This window comes from Sminthopsis crassicaudata, chromosome 4, assembly GCF_048593235.1.
Source record: "Sminthopsis crassicaudata isolate SCR6 chromosome 4, ASM4859323v1, whole genome shotgun sequence".
NCBI lineage: Eukaryota > Metazoa > Chordata > Mammalia > Dasyuromorphia > Dasyuridae > Sminthopsis > Sminthopsis crassicaudata.
Window position 1 is genome coordinate 22,883,600 of NC_133620.1, and position 15,866 is coordinate 22,899,465.

Genomic DNA, 15,866 nt, shown 5'->3' on the forward strand with positions numbered 1-15,866 from the left:
CAGTAAGTTTGAATTTATGACTTAACCCTTCACTTTTCTGAACCAGTCTTTAAAGTACCAGCTAGGCACAAGAGGCAGGAGAGTTATGACCCAAGGCAACATGGACTTCAGGCAGTTATGACCAAAAGGTCCCATTGAAGGGAGGTGTTACTTCAGACTAAGGGGATCAGGAAAGTTTCCTTAGAAGTTAGGTCTGGTCTAGGCCTTGAAAGGGAGAGGAAGGCCGAAGCGTGATCATAAAATCAAAGTATTCACTTCAGCCAACTCATGAGACCTGTATTAAGCAGCCCCCAAGAGCAAGTTATTCTGTGAGATTCGGGGAATATAAAATCAAAAGCCGTATTAGATCCATTTTACAGATAAGGTGACTGAGATCAAGCGAGCACAAGTGACTTGTCTAAGGTCACACAGGTATTAAGGAAGCACTGGAAGGAGGATTTCAGCCCACACTTTTTTACTCCAGAATCAGCGTCCTGTCCACAGGACTACCAAAGACTTTCCATTCTCCTTATGGGATACAACAAATGAAGGCTGGGCGATGGAACGTAGGAAGAACAAATGGCTCCAGGAAGATTGGAGGAGACAGAACATCAATTCCATTCTTGAAGCATTGGCTTAGAGTCCAAGATGCTTCTACTTTATTGTTAAGGCTACAAAGATGGTTCTGGTGATTAGATCACAGGAGAACACTTTTTGATTGATCAGGAGTACGAACAGGAGAAAGGAATGGCCAAGCAGACCCCAAATTGGTCACAAAGAGCAGGACACGAGTGAAACAAGAAATGAACGGCCGCCATACAACTTCATGAATTGATCAGTCATCGTGTGGGACACTGGTTCACCCTTTGCAACTTGTGTAATAAAGACAAGCCAATTCAGAATAGGAGGTCAAAGACTCCAAGGTCTCCAGAATATAGAAATTAAAGAAAGCACAGGACAGAGGGAGGCCTGAGCTACAGTAGAAAAGAGACAGATTGAGGACTCTCGTTGGCTCTACGGCCTTTTTGGGTTGGAAAACTTGGTGTAAGGGAAATCCCAAGAAAAAGTAAGATTTTCCCCCAATTCCCTACATTCCTACATGCTCTCCGCAGACACTACAGTATTACTTGCTGTTTAGTTACCCAAACATTTCCATTAAACTGCATTTTACCTTAACCACAGATACCAAAAGTTCACTAAATATGGATGTAATTGTAGACTTAAGCCGCGAGCCCATGTTGCAAATCTTGCTAACGAGTGACTCAGAGTGATTGGGACTGAAATCAGAGCTCTTCCTCTAAAATGAACTCCTTACATCCAAAGAAGAGGGAACCAAGTGAACCTTAAGGTTCATTAAATTGCCTCCTATTCTTAAAATTATTAATTAATATTATTATTTTTAGTTAAAATTATTTTACTGTTGTAACCATGTATTACAAAGAGAAAAGGGAAGCAACGTTTGTCCTTCAGTTTCGTCCTTTTGCTAGGTGGATACAACTCGTACAACAGTCAAATAAATAGAAGGTAATTTGAGGAGTGAGAAAGGAATGGAACTAGGGAGGGCTTCCCAGGGAAGATGACACTTGGGAAGAAGATAAATATGGGGAAGGGCTGCATTCAGAGGATGGGGAGGGTATCGTGTGCAAATGTACCGAGGTAAAGATGAATCATGGAAGACCCGGCCTCTGAGCTGAGCCTTGAAGGAAGAAAATCGTCAGAGATTCGGGCAGCAAAGGCCCTTTGAAATCATCTGTTCTAACCCCATCACCTTATACATCATCAAACTGAGTCCCAGAAGAGCTCAGTGATTTGCCAAAGATAATAGAGTATAGAGCAGAGTTTGGGTTTGATCCCGAGAATTCTGGCTCCCAAGCCAATTCTGTTTTCCGAGTTTGGGAAATGGGATAAGTAGAGGTGAGAAATGAGAATGAACATGGAGAGCCTAGACTATATGAAGGGAAGAGCAGGCAGATAAGATCAAGCCCAGCCTGTGGAAAGCCTTGAAGGCCAGGCCATGAAAGGTACAGCAGGAGAGTTTTGTGGTAAATGGGGTTTAAGGAAAATGTGGCTGTCTGTCCAATGACTGACGATTGGAAAGAAAGAGCCCAGAGACAGGAAGACCAAGCAGGAGGTTGTTGTAATCACCCAGGTCTGATGTGATGACAGCATGGCCTCCTATAAGGAAGAGATAGTGGGGATGAAGAGGAGGGGAGGATCACAAGAGATGGAGCTTTGAAAAATCACCAGGGGTTGATGACTGAGAGGATGCAGGGCCAAAGGAGGAAAGCCAAGGAGACTCAGAGGTTTTAAGTCTGGGAGATTTCAATGCTCCTTTCAATATACGATCCAAGAAAATACAACCAGACCATGTCCCAGACGGCCCGCCAAGTGATGAATTCATTGCTCAGTCATTAGTAGAGGACTCTGGAAAGTTGGTGTTAAGATTCAGGACACCAGGCTGGTTCATAGGAAGAGAACTGAACAGCCTCACACCATCCCTCCCTCTCCTCCCCATCCCTGCTCATTAAAACACCAGAGAGATTAAGTAATGACTGAGTTTTATGTACCTTGCTCTGGATAAGAGTTTGAAGTGCCCAAGAAAAATACTAGGCAACACCTAACCGGCCTCCTGAATTCCAGACTCACATCACGATGGACTCTTGGAGAGCTAACCTGGACATCAGGAGCCCTGGAGGTATCACGAACACAGCAAGTTTCAGAACAGGACTCACGACCTTTCCCTCCCAAATCACCCCCTTCTCCGAGCTTGCTGTCCAGGTCCTCCCAATTCACTAGGTTCTCCACTTAGCTTCCTTCTTTAATTCCTCACTCCCATAGCCAGTCTCTTGCTAAAGCTTATCATTTCTCCCTTGAAAACACCTTTCGAACCCATCTCCTTCTTGCCACTTTTGCCTCCAACACCCTCGTTCAGCTCCTCAGAAGCTCTTGGATGGATCAGAGCTATCTTGACGGTTTCTCTGCATCCGGCTTCTTCCTACTCTATCCCAAAATGCCAAAATGATTTTCCTAAAGTGCCGGTCTTGCCACAGTAATCTAAATGCCCTTTTACCTCCAGACTCATACAATTCCAACCTTAGCAATCCTTTAGGGACGCTCAGTGAGTAAGGCACTGTGTTAAGTCCTGGATACACATAGATTTTATACATAGATCCCAAAGCAAGATAGCCCGTGTCCTCCAGGAATTCATGTTCCATCGAGGATGCAGTGGTCCAGGGAGGTAAATACTTAACAGATCTATGCCCTAGTGAGGCAGATGCCTGGAAGATGACTTGGAGAGGGAAGGATAGGATCAGGGAAATAAAAATAAAAGAGCAAGGATGAAAAAGGGACAAAATGATCGTAGGAGTTTAGGATGGGCTCAAGTTTCTGAACAAGTTGGACATGAGAAGAAAAATTTAGGCTGGAGGAGGTGTGGATATGCTAGTGATTGGGGGCTAGGCTGAAGAACTAGAACATGAAAAAAAAACTGGATCAACACTGAAGAAATGAAAATGAGGATCACCAGGAGAGCAGGGATGATAGGCCAGGTTGAACACAGTATAAATGAGGCATTAGGAAAGAGAGTCATACCTGCCAAGATGGCTACCTGGGTGGCCCCCATACCAACTCTGGCAAAAATCTGAAGTTCTCAGTAGACTGAATAATGATCAAGAAGTCCAGTAAAAAAACAAAACAAAAAAAAAAACAAAACACCATTCACCACTTCTCCCTCAGAATTGCAGAAAAAGTCAGCCAGATACCTAAGAGAAATAGGATAGATCCTCAATCTAAAGCAAGCACCAGTAAGACCATGGATGAGCCACACATAGTCTTAAGGATCTATATCTGGAAGCAGCAAGAGCAGGGTCCTGAGAAAGCCTTAGCATACAGAGTGGAATCTTGGAAGCTCCAAGGAATGGCAGGGGGCAGGAAGCAAAATGTTCTGATCAGCTCGATACCAATTGCCCCAGGCCAGGGGCTCTGAAGCTTCCAGGACTCTGTTTCGAGGTGCCAAAGAGGGCCCAGAAGACTCAGCACTCTGGACCTTGAAGATCCAAAAGAACCAACTCCAGCACTCACAGTAGATAGATGGATAGATAGAGATGTGTCTCTGTATGTATATATATATATATATACATATATATATATATATATACACACACATATGCATAACACATTTATACATATATAGAATATATGTATTATTGTTTATGTATATGCAGTAGCTATATTTTACGTATCTGATTAGCTCAGTGTAAGCCTAGAGACAATATAATGGTCCTCAGGGCTCAGGTTTTCTTTCCTCTGTTTCTTTAGGGAGTTTATATTCAATGGAAGGTGGAGTCTTCTAGTTCAGTCCTTTATCTTACAGACGAGCAAACCAAAGGCTGAATTGTGTGAGGTCTCACCAAAGTGACACAAGGAGGAATCAGTAGAACCAACGTCTTCTGGTTCCAAATCCAGCCTTTTCCTCCTGTATCACGAGGGTGATGTGGTTTGGAGTCAGAAAGAGCTGGACTCACACCTGCACTGACCGGTTCTGTCTGTGACCCTGAAAGCCCCCATCGGCTCTCTCTGTGGTGATAAAATGTGGACATGTAGCCGGGGATGGATTTTGACACCAAGAATTCCTTACAGTAATAAAATCACAGGCTTGGAGGAAGCACACATGCACATAATGGCATTTACACAGCAGTTAAAAGTCTTCGGTACACTCTATTTTCCTTCTAAAAGCCTCTGCTTGGCTGTTCAGGCCCAGGTGGTCCAGGAAACCTGCCCTGTTTGCTCTAGTGAAGGGCACCATTTTCCATCGCTTTGCCCCGGCTCTCCCCCATCTTTCACTTTCTTCGTTTATTCTGAAGTGGAGTGCCGGGTCTGAATCTCACTCACTCACAGTTAAGAGACCCTGGCCATCTCTTAATCTCTCTGGCCTGTTTCCTGATCTGTAAAATGAGAGGATTGGACGAGTGGGCTTCTGAGGTCTCTAGATCTATGGGCCTATGATCCATGCCTGGAGTGCTCTCCCTCTCCCCTCCCTCGTAGAATTTCCGGCCCCCTTTGCGACCTGGCATAAGTGCCACCTTCTGCTTGGAGCTTATCCTGACACTTCCCCCACCTCAAGGTTTCATGTCTGTCAAGGACACCACCTCCTTCTAGTCTTCCGGGTTCCTAACTTTGGAGCCATTCCTCCCCCCCCCGCCCCCACACTCAAGCCAGATGTCCAAGGAGTCGCCAAGACCTTTGAGTCAAGTCTTCCTGTGCAGCTCCCTAACTTCTATATCCTGTCATTCAGTCACCAAGTATTTACTGTGCGGAGGACAAAAAATGGGCTGGGAGGATATTGTCCCTCCCTTCGAGAAGCTCACATTCTAACCCGGCTCTGTGCCATTACACCCGGCAGGCCCCTCTAGATATCTGCTGATGTTCTGTTCTAGGTCCTCTTCTCTCTCTCCATTCTCTCTCAGTGACCTCATGCGTTCAATTATCACTGAGACTCCCATAGCACTGACTATGTGATAGTGGGATCGGCTAGCCAAGCAAGCTGACTCCACTCCGCTAGACCTCAACTAGAAGCTAGCGGGAGTCCAGCTCGGTGGAGGGGCTAGGCTTGGGAGAAGATACTTGTACCTAACCCAGAAGGCAGCAAGGAGAGGGAAAGAAGCAATCCTGAAGGACTATAATACTTCCTTTCTTTGGCCGTATTATCAGAGATTAGACCAGTAGGAAATGTCTTCCTTTTTCCTGCTTTCTTTCTTTCCTTCCTTCTTCCTTCTTTCATTTTTTTCTTTCATTCTTTGCTTTTTTTCCTTCTTTTCTTCCCTCATTTAGCAATTATCTAGTTTAATTCATAACCATGAAACAATATCCTTTTATAAAATAACTGGCCAGTGGTTGGCCAGTCTCTGTCTGATGAACTCTGAGGAAGGGAAATCCATTTGGAGAGTGAAGTTAAGGACCAAAAAAGGGAGGCTGGTATTTCCAGTGAGGTTGCAGGGAAAAGGAGATTCAGTGAGAGCAAAGGCCTTGGCCTGGGATGGATGGGATGAAGGCAACTGAGAGAGGAGGAAAGATACAACTGCTCAGTCCTTAGTTTGCTTCTCACTTTTCTGATGAGGAGACGGGCAGGAGAAAGGTGACTGACTGGGAGCTGATCCCCAAGATAAATAAGAAGTCAGGAAGAGTCCCAGCTTCCCTGGGGAAGTGGCCAAGCCACTTGGCCCTGGTGAATGACATCCGTGGGCCTGAAAGAGCTGGTCCATCAGAGTCCAAGCTGCTTTCTGAAATCTTTGAAAGGGAGTATGAAGGAGCACCGTTGGACTGGAAAGTCCCAACTTTCAGAAAATGAAGGGAGCAGAGCCTCCCAACTCCGGGTCAGTGAGTTTGGCTTCCATTCCGGGGAGAATTCTCGCAGGAAATCGTTGATGAACATCTAGAAAAGGAAGCAGTGATTGCCCAGAACCTGCCAAGGACAGGCCGTACCACGTAACCTTATTCTCTTTTGGGACACGATGGTTAAATGAGTAACTCAAAGATTTGCAGATAGAGCACACCTAGACTTCAGCAAAACATTAGCGTCTCAAGTTACGTGAGAATACAACTGGATGGACTTGTACCTGCTTGCTACCCAAAGAGGAGATGTCAATGTGGGAGTATAAATGGATGCATTTCTACCTGGTTGGATGGTCAAAGATAGATTGACCAACGGACCAATTTTATATTGGCCAATAGCCCGATGCCGATGTGACGGGTAGTGTCCAATGGGATTACTGTGCTTGGCTCCCTGGAGGTCAGCATTTTTCTTGGTGACTTGACAAAGATGGCAGATTTGACAAATCTGCAGACAGGCACAAAGCTGGGGGGGGGGGGGTTGTTAACTCACTGGATGGCAGAGTCAGTATTCAGACACAAAAACATCCTGAGGCTGATGGAGATTTGGGCTGCATTGAAGGGAAATTTGGGATAAACAAAAAGTCTTCCACTGGGGCTCAAAAATCAATGTCATGAGAGCAGGATTGGGGACAGCAGCTAGGCAAAGGGGGTCAGTGCACTGCCTTGTGTCAGCCGCACGGTGGGAGGGGGCTGATCTCTGATGTTATTAAGGGAGCCTCGAAGGATAAGTAACACTGCCCTGTCAGACTCCATGTGGAGAATTGGTTCAGTTCTCAGACTGAGGTCCGTAAGCTGGAGATCATGATGAGGGAGACAACCGGTATGGTTCCACAGGAGGATGAATCATGAGGACAGAGCTTGCCGCAGGGAGGGCTAGGGAAGGCAGGGAGGAGGGAAGAGTAGGGGGATGGGCATCTCTAAGCATCTGCAAGGTTGACAGATGGGACGACTTGTTTTCCTTGGAGCCAGGGGCAGACCTAGGCCCCAAGGAGGAGGGAGGGCTGCAGAGCAGCAGGTTGGGTTTGTTCTCTGCAAACAAAATTGTTTTGTTTTGTTTTTTTCCTGGAAGTAGAGGTTTTATCACCCCATCAGGCAGAGATGGGTAGTCATTCACCAGGGGCACTGAAGCGGGCATTCTCGTTTGGGCTTGCCCGCCAAGGCCCCTTGCAAGCCTGAGATTCCAGAATTCTGTGAACTCTGCACAGTTCCCAAGCTAGGACAGACTCTGTCAGTCGCTCCAATTCCCCTGCCCTGCCCCCCCTCCCAGGACGTCCTTCAGATGGTCACGGGCTCCCTAAAATGTGACCTCCTAAGTAGAGCACAACGTCCAGAGCTCTGAGCAGGACAAAGGACCAAAGACTGAGCACTTGGCTCGGTTGCTGGGAGCCTCTTGGAGCATCTTGCTCTGACTCAGCTTCTGAAACCTGCACTGGGGCGTCTGCGGAGGCAAGGTGGGAGTCCTGTGCCGGCAGCGCTTCCAGGGACCATCCTACCTCTTGTAGCTATGTGAGCTGGACAGGGCTGCCTTTGTTCGGGAGGCTTAGGGGCTGAGGGAGACGCTGGAAGCCCCCACCTGGGCCCTGGCCGGCTGGATGCCGGAAGTCCTGGGCCCTGAGCTCGGCTCTCCTCAACCCCGCTCTGATAGGAAGCAGGCTGGGGGGCACAAGCTGGCACGAGGGGTGCCTGAGTAGCTCCAGGCAGGGCTTGGCATCTGGGAACAGGCTTAAGGAAGCAGCAGATCCGAGATCTGGGCCCAGCTCTATGATGGGAGTTGAGGTCCTGAACTGTTCATGGGGCACATAAAGTGGGCCTGGCCCTTGGGACCTTTCTGAGGTCAGCAGGGGAACAGGCAGAGCTGTGGGACTTGAAGTGAGAGAGACCTGAGTTCAAATGCTGCCCAGCACACAGATGCTCACCGACTGCTTCGTAACCCAGGCAAACCTCTTGTTTATCACTGACCCTCAGCTTTCTCAGCGGCAGGTGGCTGGGAGTGGGCCTGATGTCTCCAAGCTCTAGATCTCCGCCCGATCCCTGCTCAGCGTATTGGGGTCACTCCCTGCCCCCCGCCCCCTGACTCCCTGCTGCTTCCCACCAGCTCACTTGTAGGGCAGGCTCCATCTTCGGCCTTGGCTAAGTGCACATGCTTAGGCCTCATTCTCCCCTCAGAGGGCCTGGGCGGTGTGACATCGCACCAGTGAGAAAACAAAAACACTTTAAATAGTAAACTTGTGATATGAAAAAGAACTTCGAATATGTCCTGGATAAGGCCGCCCAGCCTGCGGCCCCAGGCCCACCTTCACCCCCAGACCCCCGGGGAGGAGAGGAACAGGTCCTGAGCCCAGAGGTCAGGCTGGGAAGAGATGCTGGAAGGGATGGGGCAACAACTTCTCCGTCACCATAGTGACGGAGCCCATTCAGCATCTGGAAAGCACTGCTGCTAGGGGAGGCTGCCTCGAAGGTGAAGTCCACCGGGTCTGGAAGAACCTGACCTTCAGTGATCTCAGGAGCCTGGTCTGAGCCAGGCCAGGCAACACCCCAACCCTGGGTCAGTGGGCGGCCTCAGCAAGGGGAGAATGGGCTTGGCCAATCCTCCAGATCTGGCAGGATGTGGCCCAAGAGGCCTTCATTTTCCTCTTTCCTGCTTCTCTACTTCCTTTTCTTCCTCTTTCTCCTCCTCTTCTTTCTTCTTCTTCCTCTTTTCTTCTTTCTTCTCTCTTATCTTTCTTCTTTTCCTTTCTTCTCCTTCCTCTTTCTTCATCCTTCTTTTGTCTTCTTTCTCTCTCTGCCTCTCTTCTCTCTCACTCCTTCCCTTTCTTTTCTCTCCCTCCATCCTTCTCCTTCTGCCCCCCTTCACTGTACATTAGGAGAGCTCTCCTGGAACCAGCATTTCTCATTCATTAGGATCCATGCTGGCATCAGATTGCCACCTGTGCCCCTTACTCGGGTAATTAATACTACTGTAACTCTCAGCAGAACCAGCAAAATGTTAGTACCTAAAAGATGGGCTTTTTGAGACGTGTTAATAACAATGATCCCAACAATGGTGATGATAGTCACCATTTATATAAAACTTAGGTTTGCAAGGCACTTATGTTATTTCATTTTATTCTTACAACACAAGGAATTGTGTGTTATTATTATCTGTACTTTACAGATAAGGAAACTGAGGCAGCCAGTAATTAATTGACTTGCTTAGCACTGAACTCGGGTCTTCCTGAATACCTTACATGGATATAACTGTTCACCGTTTAACTGATTTCAGTTCAGCAAGCATACATCAAGAGCTTTCTAATGATTATTTTGTGTTTGGGGAAGGGAAATTCTGACCTAGACATTTGTACTAGGTGGGAGAAGACAGAAACCTTTTCAGAACGATCTGGGAGCGCTGAACAATGGGGAGGTCTTTGTAAGCTGGGGACACCAAGGAAGGCTTCATGAAAGAGGCTCCTCGGAGGCCCAGGAGAATGTTAAATGGCAGACAAGTGGAGGGAGTGCACTTACTACCCAGTGACCTTGGAGGCGGCCAAGTTGTCCAGCCTAAAATGGGAGCAGGCCAAGGCAGCCCCTTGTGTTCCTTCCAGCTCACAACCTGTAATTCTGAGGTCCCCAGAGATCAGGGCAAGGTCCCTGTTTTCAAGGAGCTTCCAGTCCAGTGAGGGCCTTAATGCCACGGGGTCTTTGGGGCCAGTGTGGCTCTGAACAGAGCATCTCACCTGGCTCACTCCTTTCCTTTCCTTCTATTTCCAGGAATATGTTTCCAGCAAACCTGGTCGAAGCCACCTTCAAACAGGTGAGTGGGTTAGTGCTGGAATGGAATGAAACAGGAGGGGAGGAGACCACCCAGGAGAACAGTCCAATGGGGTCAAATTTAGCCAAACTGGCAACATTTGCATGGAATGCCCACCCCCCTCCCTTCTTGTGACCTTTCCCACAATGCATCTCCCATCCTCCCCATCCCCTCATCATGAAATGTCCATGGTACTCTAGCCTGGTCGTTTAGTTACCCAAGGCCCAATGCTTCAAACCTCCTTCCTCACTCACTCGCTCCCAAACAAAAGAATTCCATCCCTTCAAGGCTCTGCATTCTGCTTCCCAGGCTACTTTTCTGATACAGCTGGGATTCTTCAGTATCCATCAAAAGCCTTTGGTTTTTAGCTTTGTATCCCTGGCACTTAGGCCAGAAAATACTAGACATTTAACAAATGTTGAATTAAATTAAACCTCATTGGAAAGTCTGATTTGGCAGCTGGCAAAGAGAATACCGGCTTGACAGGGAGAAGCTGGTCCCATCCTCCTCCTCCCTGGCCAGGTCAGAGAGTAGCTGCAGTTCTAGGCCCAGGCTTTGGGAGGGACACTGAAGATCTGGGCTACCTCGAAGGAGAAGGATTAGGAGAGGGTGAGGATCAGGTAAAGGAACTGGAGATGAATAGGCTGCAGCCAGAGGACCCAAAGGGCTGGCAAAGAAAACAGGGAACAGGTTGGCTTGAGAAGGGAGAGTGATGGAGTGGGGAGTAAGGAAGAGGAGCAAAGAGGGGATTGTGGGGGAAATGTCTGATCAATGTAATCTTGAACATCCTAAGAGTTCCAGATATCCAGAACCAGAACAAACTGCCCAAGGAATCTCAAGCTCCCCCTCACGGGAAGTGTTCTAGCACAGGGTGGACGGTCCCCTTTGGGGATGCTCTATGACTCCCTTCTCTGGGACTCTGTCTCCATGCTTCTCTAGGGGAATAACGATCCCCTTTGTACTGAAGGGCAAATGAGGACGGGGAACCATAAGGGACTAAGTAAAAGAAGTAATTATATTCATTGATGAGTCGCTCTCCTTATCAATTGATATTACTAGATATAGATCTATATTAATCATTAATTTTGATCTAGAAGGGTAATTTGTGGCCACTGAGTCCAATCCCTACATTTTACAGATGAATTGACTGAGGCACAGAGGTGAAGGGACTTGCCCAGGGTCACACAACTAGTAAGAATCTAAAGTGGGACTTGATCCCGGGTCTCCCCAACTCTAAAGCTAGCCCCCTGCCTATCTATTTGCTGACTCTAATATCTGAATTATATACTGTGATTAATAATGATCATATCCCTTTTGATTTTAGCTCAACTCATGATTTTATTGGTGTAGAAAACCCATGGAGGAAACTCTCTTACCAATCAAATTTGCAGCCTAACTCCCATCCAACATCCCATGTTGCCTCTTGATTATTATTATTATTATTATTAAATAGTAATGTTTCTTACCATAAGAGCTATATGTATAATAGCTATAGCTATGTATAATGGCTATATAGAGTATATTATAATATTCATTACAATACATAGATACAATTAATATAGAGTAATTAATATTCCTTCAATGCTACAACTATTTAGTAAGTGCCTGTTCTCGGAATAGCGCCACAAGTAATAATTCTCTGAGCTTCTCCTCTCTTCTCCCCTGACTGCTCTCCTGGCACCCGGTGGGGACGGGGATGGTTCCCAACAGTATCGCACCAAGACCACCCCGATGGTCAAGCCGAACAAGGCAGAGACGTCGGAGGCTACCCCGCACCGGATCCTCATCTACGGGGTCCAGGAGGAGAACGGCTCTCAGGTGCAGAACTTCGCCCTGGACCTCACACCTGCCCCCGAGGTGGTGTACAAGTCCGAGCCGGACACCAGCGACGGCATGAACGTGCTGGGGATCGTCATTTTCTCGGCCACCATGGGTAGGTGTCCACCACTTGGGGCCAGAGTCACCTTTCTGTGGGGTCTTTGTCTCTTCAGGGCCATGATCAAAGGAGGGAAAAAACAAACCAGCTGCATTAGGTCTACCATAAGGGCACCTAATTGGGAGAAAGATCTGCACCGTGTCTATGATACTGAATCACCTCTCCCCAGGACTCAGTTTTCCTCATCTGTAGAATAAACTGTAGATTAAACTAGAGGCTTGATGATGGCTTTCCCAGTTCTAACATTCTCTGGTCTGACAGTCCATGTTCTGAGATCCCTCCCAGTCTCTGTATAGAGATTATTCTTTTTTTTTTTTTTTTTTTTGGCTGGAGTAATTAGGGTTAAGTGACTTGCCCAGGGTCACACAGCTAGAAAATGTTACGTGTCTGAGATCAGATTTGAACTCAGGTCCTCCTTGATTTCAGGGCTGGTGCTCTATCCATTGCGCTGCCTCTAGAGGCTTAAGAAAATCCATATTCTCATATGAAAAAAGGAAAGGAACACAGAGATACAAAAACATTTATGGCAAAGCATTGGAAATCAAGGGCACGTCCATCGATTGCACAACAGCTAAACAAGTTATGGGATATGGACGTGATGTAATTACATGCTGTAAGAAACGATGAAGGGGAAGATTTCAGAAAAACATGGGAAGATTTGCATGAAGTGATGATGATGAAATGAGCAGAATGAGGAGGGATTTATAGGATGATCAAAATAATACAAAGGAAAATAAATGTAAAAGACCCTAAAAAAACCACCTAAGATCCCTGATCAGTGCAATGATAGCCGTGATCCTGAAGGATTGTTGATGAAACGTGCTACCCACCATCTGACAGAGAGACGATAAACTCGAGGTACAAAATGAGATGTATATTACTGGACATAGCCAATGAAGAACTCTGTTTTGCCTGACTGTGCATATTCGTTACAAGGATTTTCTTATTGTTTCTGATGTTCAATCGGGACGTAAGACATAACTGCTCATTAATTTTTTAAAAAGAAAGTAAAACAAAGTTGATTTTTTAAAAAATCCCTGTCATCTCCTTATGGAGGGATAGCAGAATTTCTCAGATAAAGTTAAATCCTTGCAAATCAGGTTAACACAGATGAAGCTTCTTTCAGTCATTGAGATGTGTCTTTGACAAGTCCTGGCTTTTACCGAATTAACCTCCATCACCTCATTGCTGATGATGTTAATAGTTCAGTTTGCCCACAAATTTGGATTTAAAAAGGAGAGTGGGACACGGCTGGATCAACCAATTAATCAGCAAGCATTTTAAACAGCTGCTGAATGCTAGACATTCTGCAACTACATAGAATGAAAACATGCTTTGAAGGAGATGACATTCAAAGTTGGGAGTGAGCAACAGATGTAGACAGAGAAGGAAAGCAGAGCTGAAATGAAGAAGCTACCTAGATAGCTGTAGATCTGGACTGAAGCTTGTGAGATAAAATAATAGTCTCTTGGCTCCTCCAGAAAATACAGGTATCCCTGGAAAGGGGGAATAAAGATGGAAGGGTACCAAGGCAGCAACAGAACAATGGGAGTATTTGATCCCAGTCTGGACTCATAGACATCTAGTTTGTCAACTTTTTCCCAACCTTTTTGAAAAATCAGAAAAGTTGTCCTTCTCCATTCCTTTGTCATACTTCCCTATTGCCATGAAATCATTAACCATGGTTCAGAAATAACTGGCACCAGTTCTTCCTTGATACATATGTAGAATCCCTAATTTCTGAACTCCCCCTTGAATTGGCAGGACAGATCCCCAAGAGAGTAGTTGGTACTAGTACTTTCACTCAGTGTTTTTGGGGTAACTCCAAATGAGATCAGAGTTTTAGAATTGTGATCCAGGAGCTCTCCACTGGCCACCAGTCAAAATTGATTAACTTTTAGTAAAACTTGGTAAGCAGACATAGCAAGAGCAACTCTAGACATATTTCCCAAACTTACATACAAAAGGTCCTGGGGGGAGGAGCAGCTAGATGGCCAGCCTCAGACACTTAACACTCACTGGCTATGTGACCCTGGGCTAGTCATTTAACCCTAAATGCCTTACAAAATCAAATAAAAATTAAAGAAATATAACAACATTTTGCAAAATAAAATAAATAAAATATTAAATTATTTTAAAATAAAACTATAAATTAAAATAAATAAATTTGTGTTGATTGACTAATATATTTTTATTTTATTTAGATTTACATAATTATATAATTTAAGTATTAATATGGTACATTAAAATAATTAAATAAAATTATTTTTAAAAAAATTTTTTTAAATTAAAAAGAAAAGATCCTAGGGAGAATGGGCTTAAACTTAGAGGGCACATGTAGCCAGTGCATAAACTCATGGTTCCTGGTTACTAAGAGTTTTTTTCCTCCCTTTGTGGGGTCACTATGACTTTAAATAACTCTCTTTATTTGTAAATAACACTCTACATTAGGCTCCAATGATCAAAGCCCTTGTGAAGTCCTAAAGCTATGGTGTAACAAGTTTTTAAAGGCAAATGCTGACATTAATTACTACTGCATAAAAAATAATTACTGATGTTGATGGCAAGTCCAGATCTTCTGAGTTCTCCTGGTCAGTACAGGGAGAGTCAAGGAGAGAAAAAAGACAAAACTCTCTTCAACAAATCTCCCCCCACCAAAAAAAAGGGCAGTTTTCTCTTAGGAGTCTTCACCATTGGATTCAACAAATGCCCAAATGGATTGCTACTATAATGTATGTGATTCTGAACTTGTTTTTCTGTTTTATCCACAACCCTGTAGAATTTAACTATTTCTGTTCAACAAATTATAATAATTTCCTTGAGACATAATTTGTTTTTAATCCACTGATCCAAAGCCTTTGTGATCCTTTCAAATTAATTAAGAACTTCTGCATGCCTCAGTTACTTTTGATTGGTTGGCTGACTCACTAGAGATGTTTAACACTTCTGTAATTAATTGGGATAGGAGTAAATACCCACATTTCTGCTGAGATGTAGTTGATATGACCCAAGTAATTTGAAAATGATTCATAATTTTATCAATAGATGCAGAGACATAGTACAACTCATGTATGCTAAAATTCCAACAAAGCATAAGAGTAAAGCAGCCATTTTGATATGACAAAATAATAACCATCTAACCTCCAAATCTAGTATCTGCAATGAGGAGACAGTAGACTTTCCCAGTCGCAAGCATGTCCCGTGATATTTGACAGAATTCTAAAAATTCCAGAAATGGCAATGAAATATGAAAAATTAAAGGTATAAACAAACACAGACATCCTTATTAGCTGACAGCATGATGATGTATTTATAAAAGAAAATTGGCAAAAAAAATTAATTAATTGGAATGAATAATTGTTTTCAGTAAATTTTCAGGATACAAAATAAACCCATGCAATCAGTAGCATCCCATATATATTAGAAACTCTAGAAGAAAATAATAGAAAGGAAGTCTCAGTGAAAATAATTTCAAAATGTAGAAAATATCTAGGAATCAATTTATCAAGGCAATATTGGGGGGAAGAGAGTGAGGCAATCAAGGTTACGTGACTTGCCCAGGGACACATAGCTAGTAAGTGTAAAATGTCTGAGCTCAAATTTGAAGTCAGGTCCTTCTGACTCCAGGGCTGGAGGTGATTCACTGTGTTCTAACTGCCCCCAAAGGCAACTCTTTAGAGCAATAAAGAACGACTTAAATAATTGAAGGATAGTTAGTGATGATGGCTGGGCATGCTAATACAATAAAAATAATAATCCCTCAAATAATTTATA

At 44.8% G+C, this 15,866-nt stretch overlaps 1 protein-coding gene and 1 long non-coding RNA gene across 2 annotated transcripts in view; one reads left to right on the forward strand and one right to left on the reverse strand.

Annotated features, from left to right (window-relative positions):
- Window positions 1-8,754, reverse strand: part of LOC141541628 (uncharacterized) — a 31,648-nt gene extending 22,894 nt beyond the window's left edge. The window contains exon 1 of the long non-coding RNA XR_012481855.1: window positions 8,470-8,754. This is a non-coding gene — a long non-coding RNA (uncharacterized LOC141541628). The remainder of the gene's footprint in view (window positions 1-8,469) is intronic.
- Window positions 1-15,866, forward strand: part of SLC1A7 (solute carrier family 1 member 7) — a 72,434-nt gene that overhangs the window by 46,045 nt on the left and 10,523 nt on the right. The window contains exons 4-5 of the mRNA XM_074265905.1: window positions 10,117-10,159; window positions 11,867-12,089. Of these exons, the coding sequence (XP_074122006.1) occupies window positions 10,117-10,159; window positions 11,867-12,089 (266 nt within the window). The remainder of the gene's footprint in view (window positions 1-10,116; window positions 10,160-11,866; window positions 12,090-15,866) is intronic.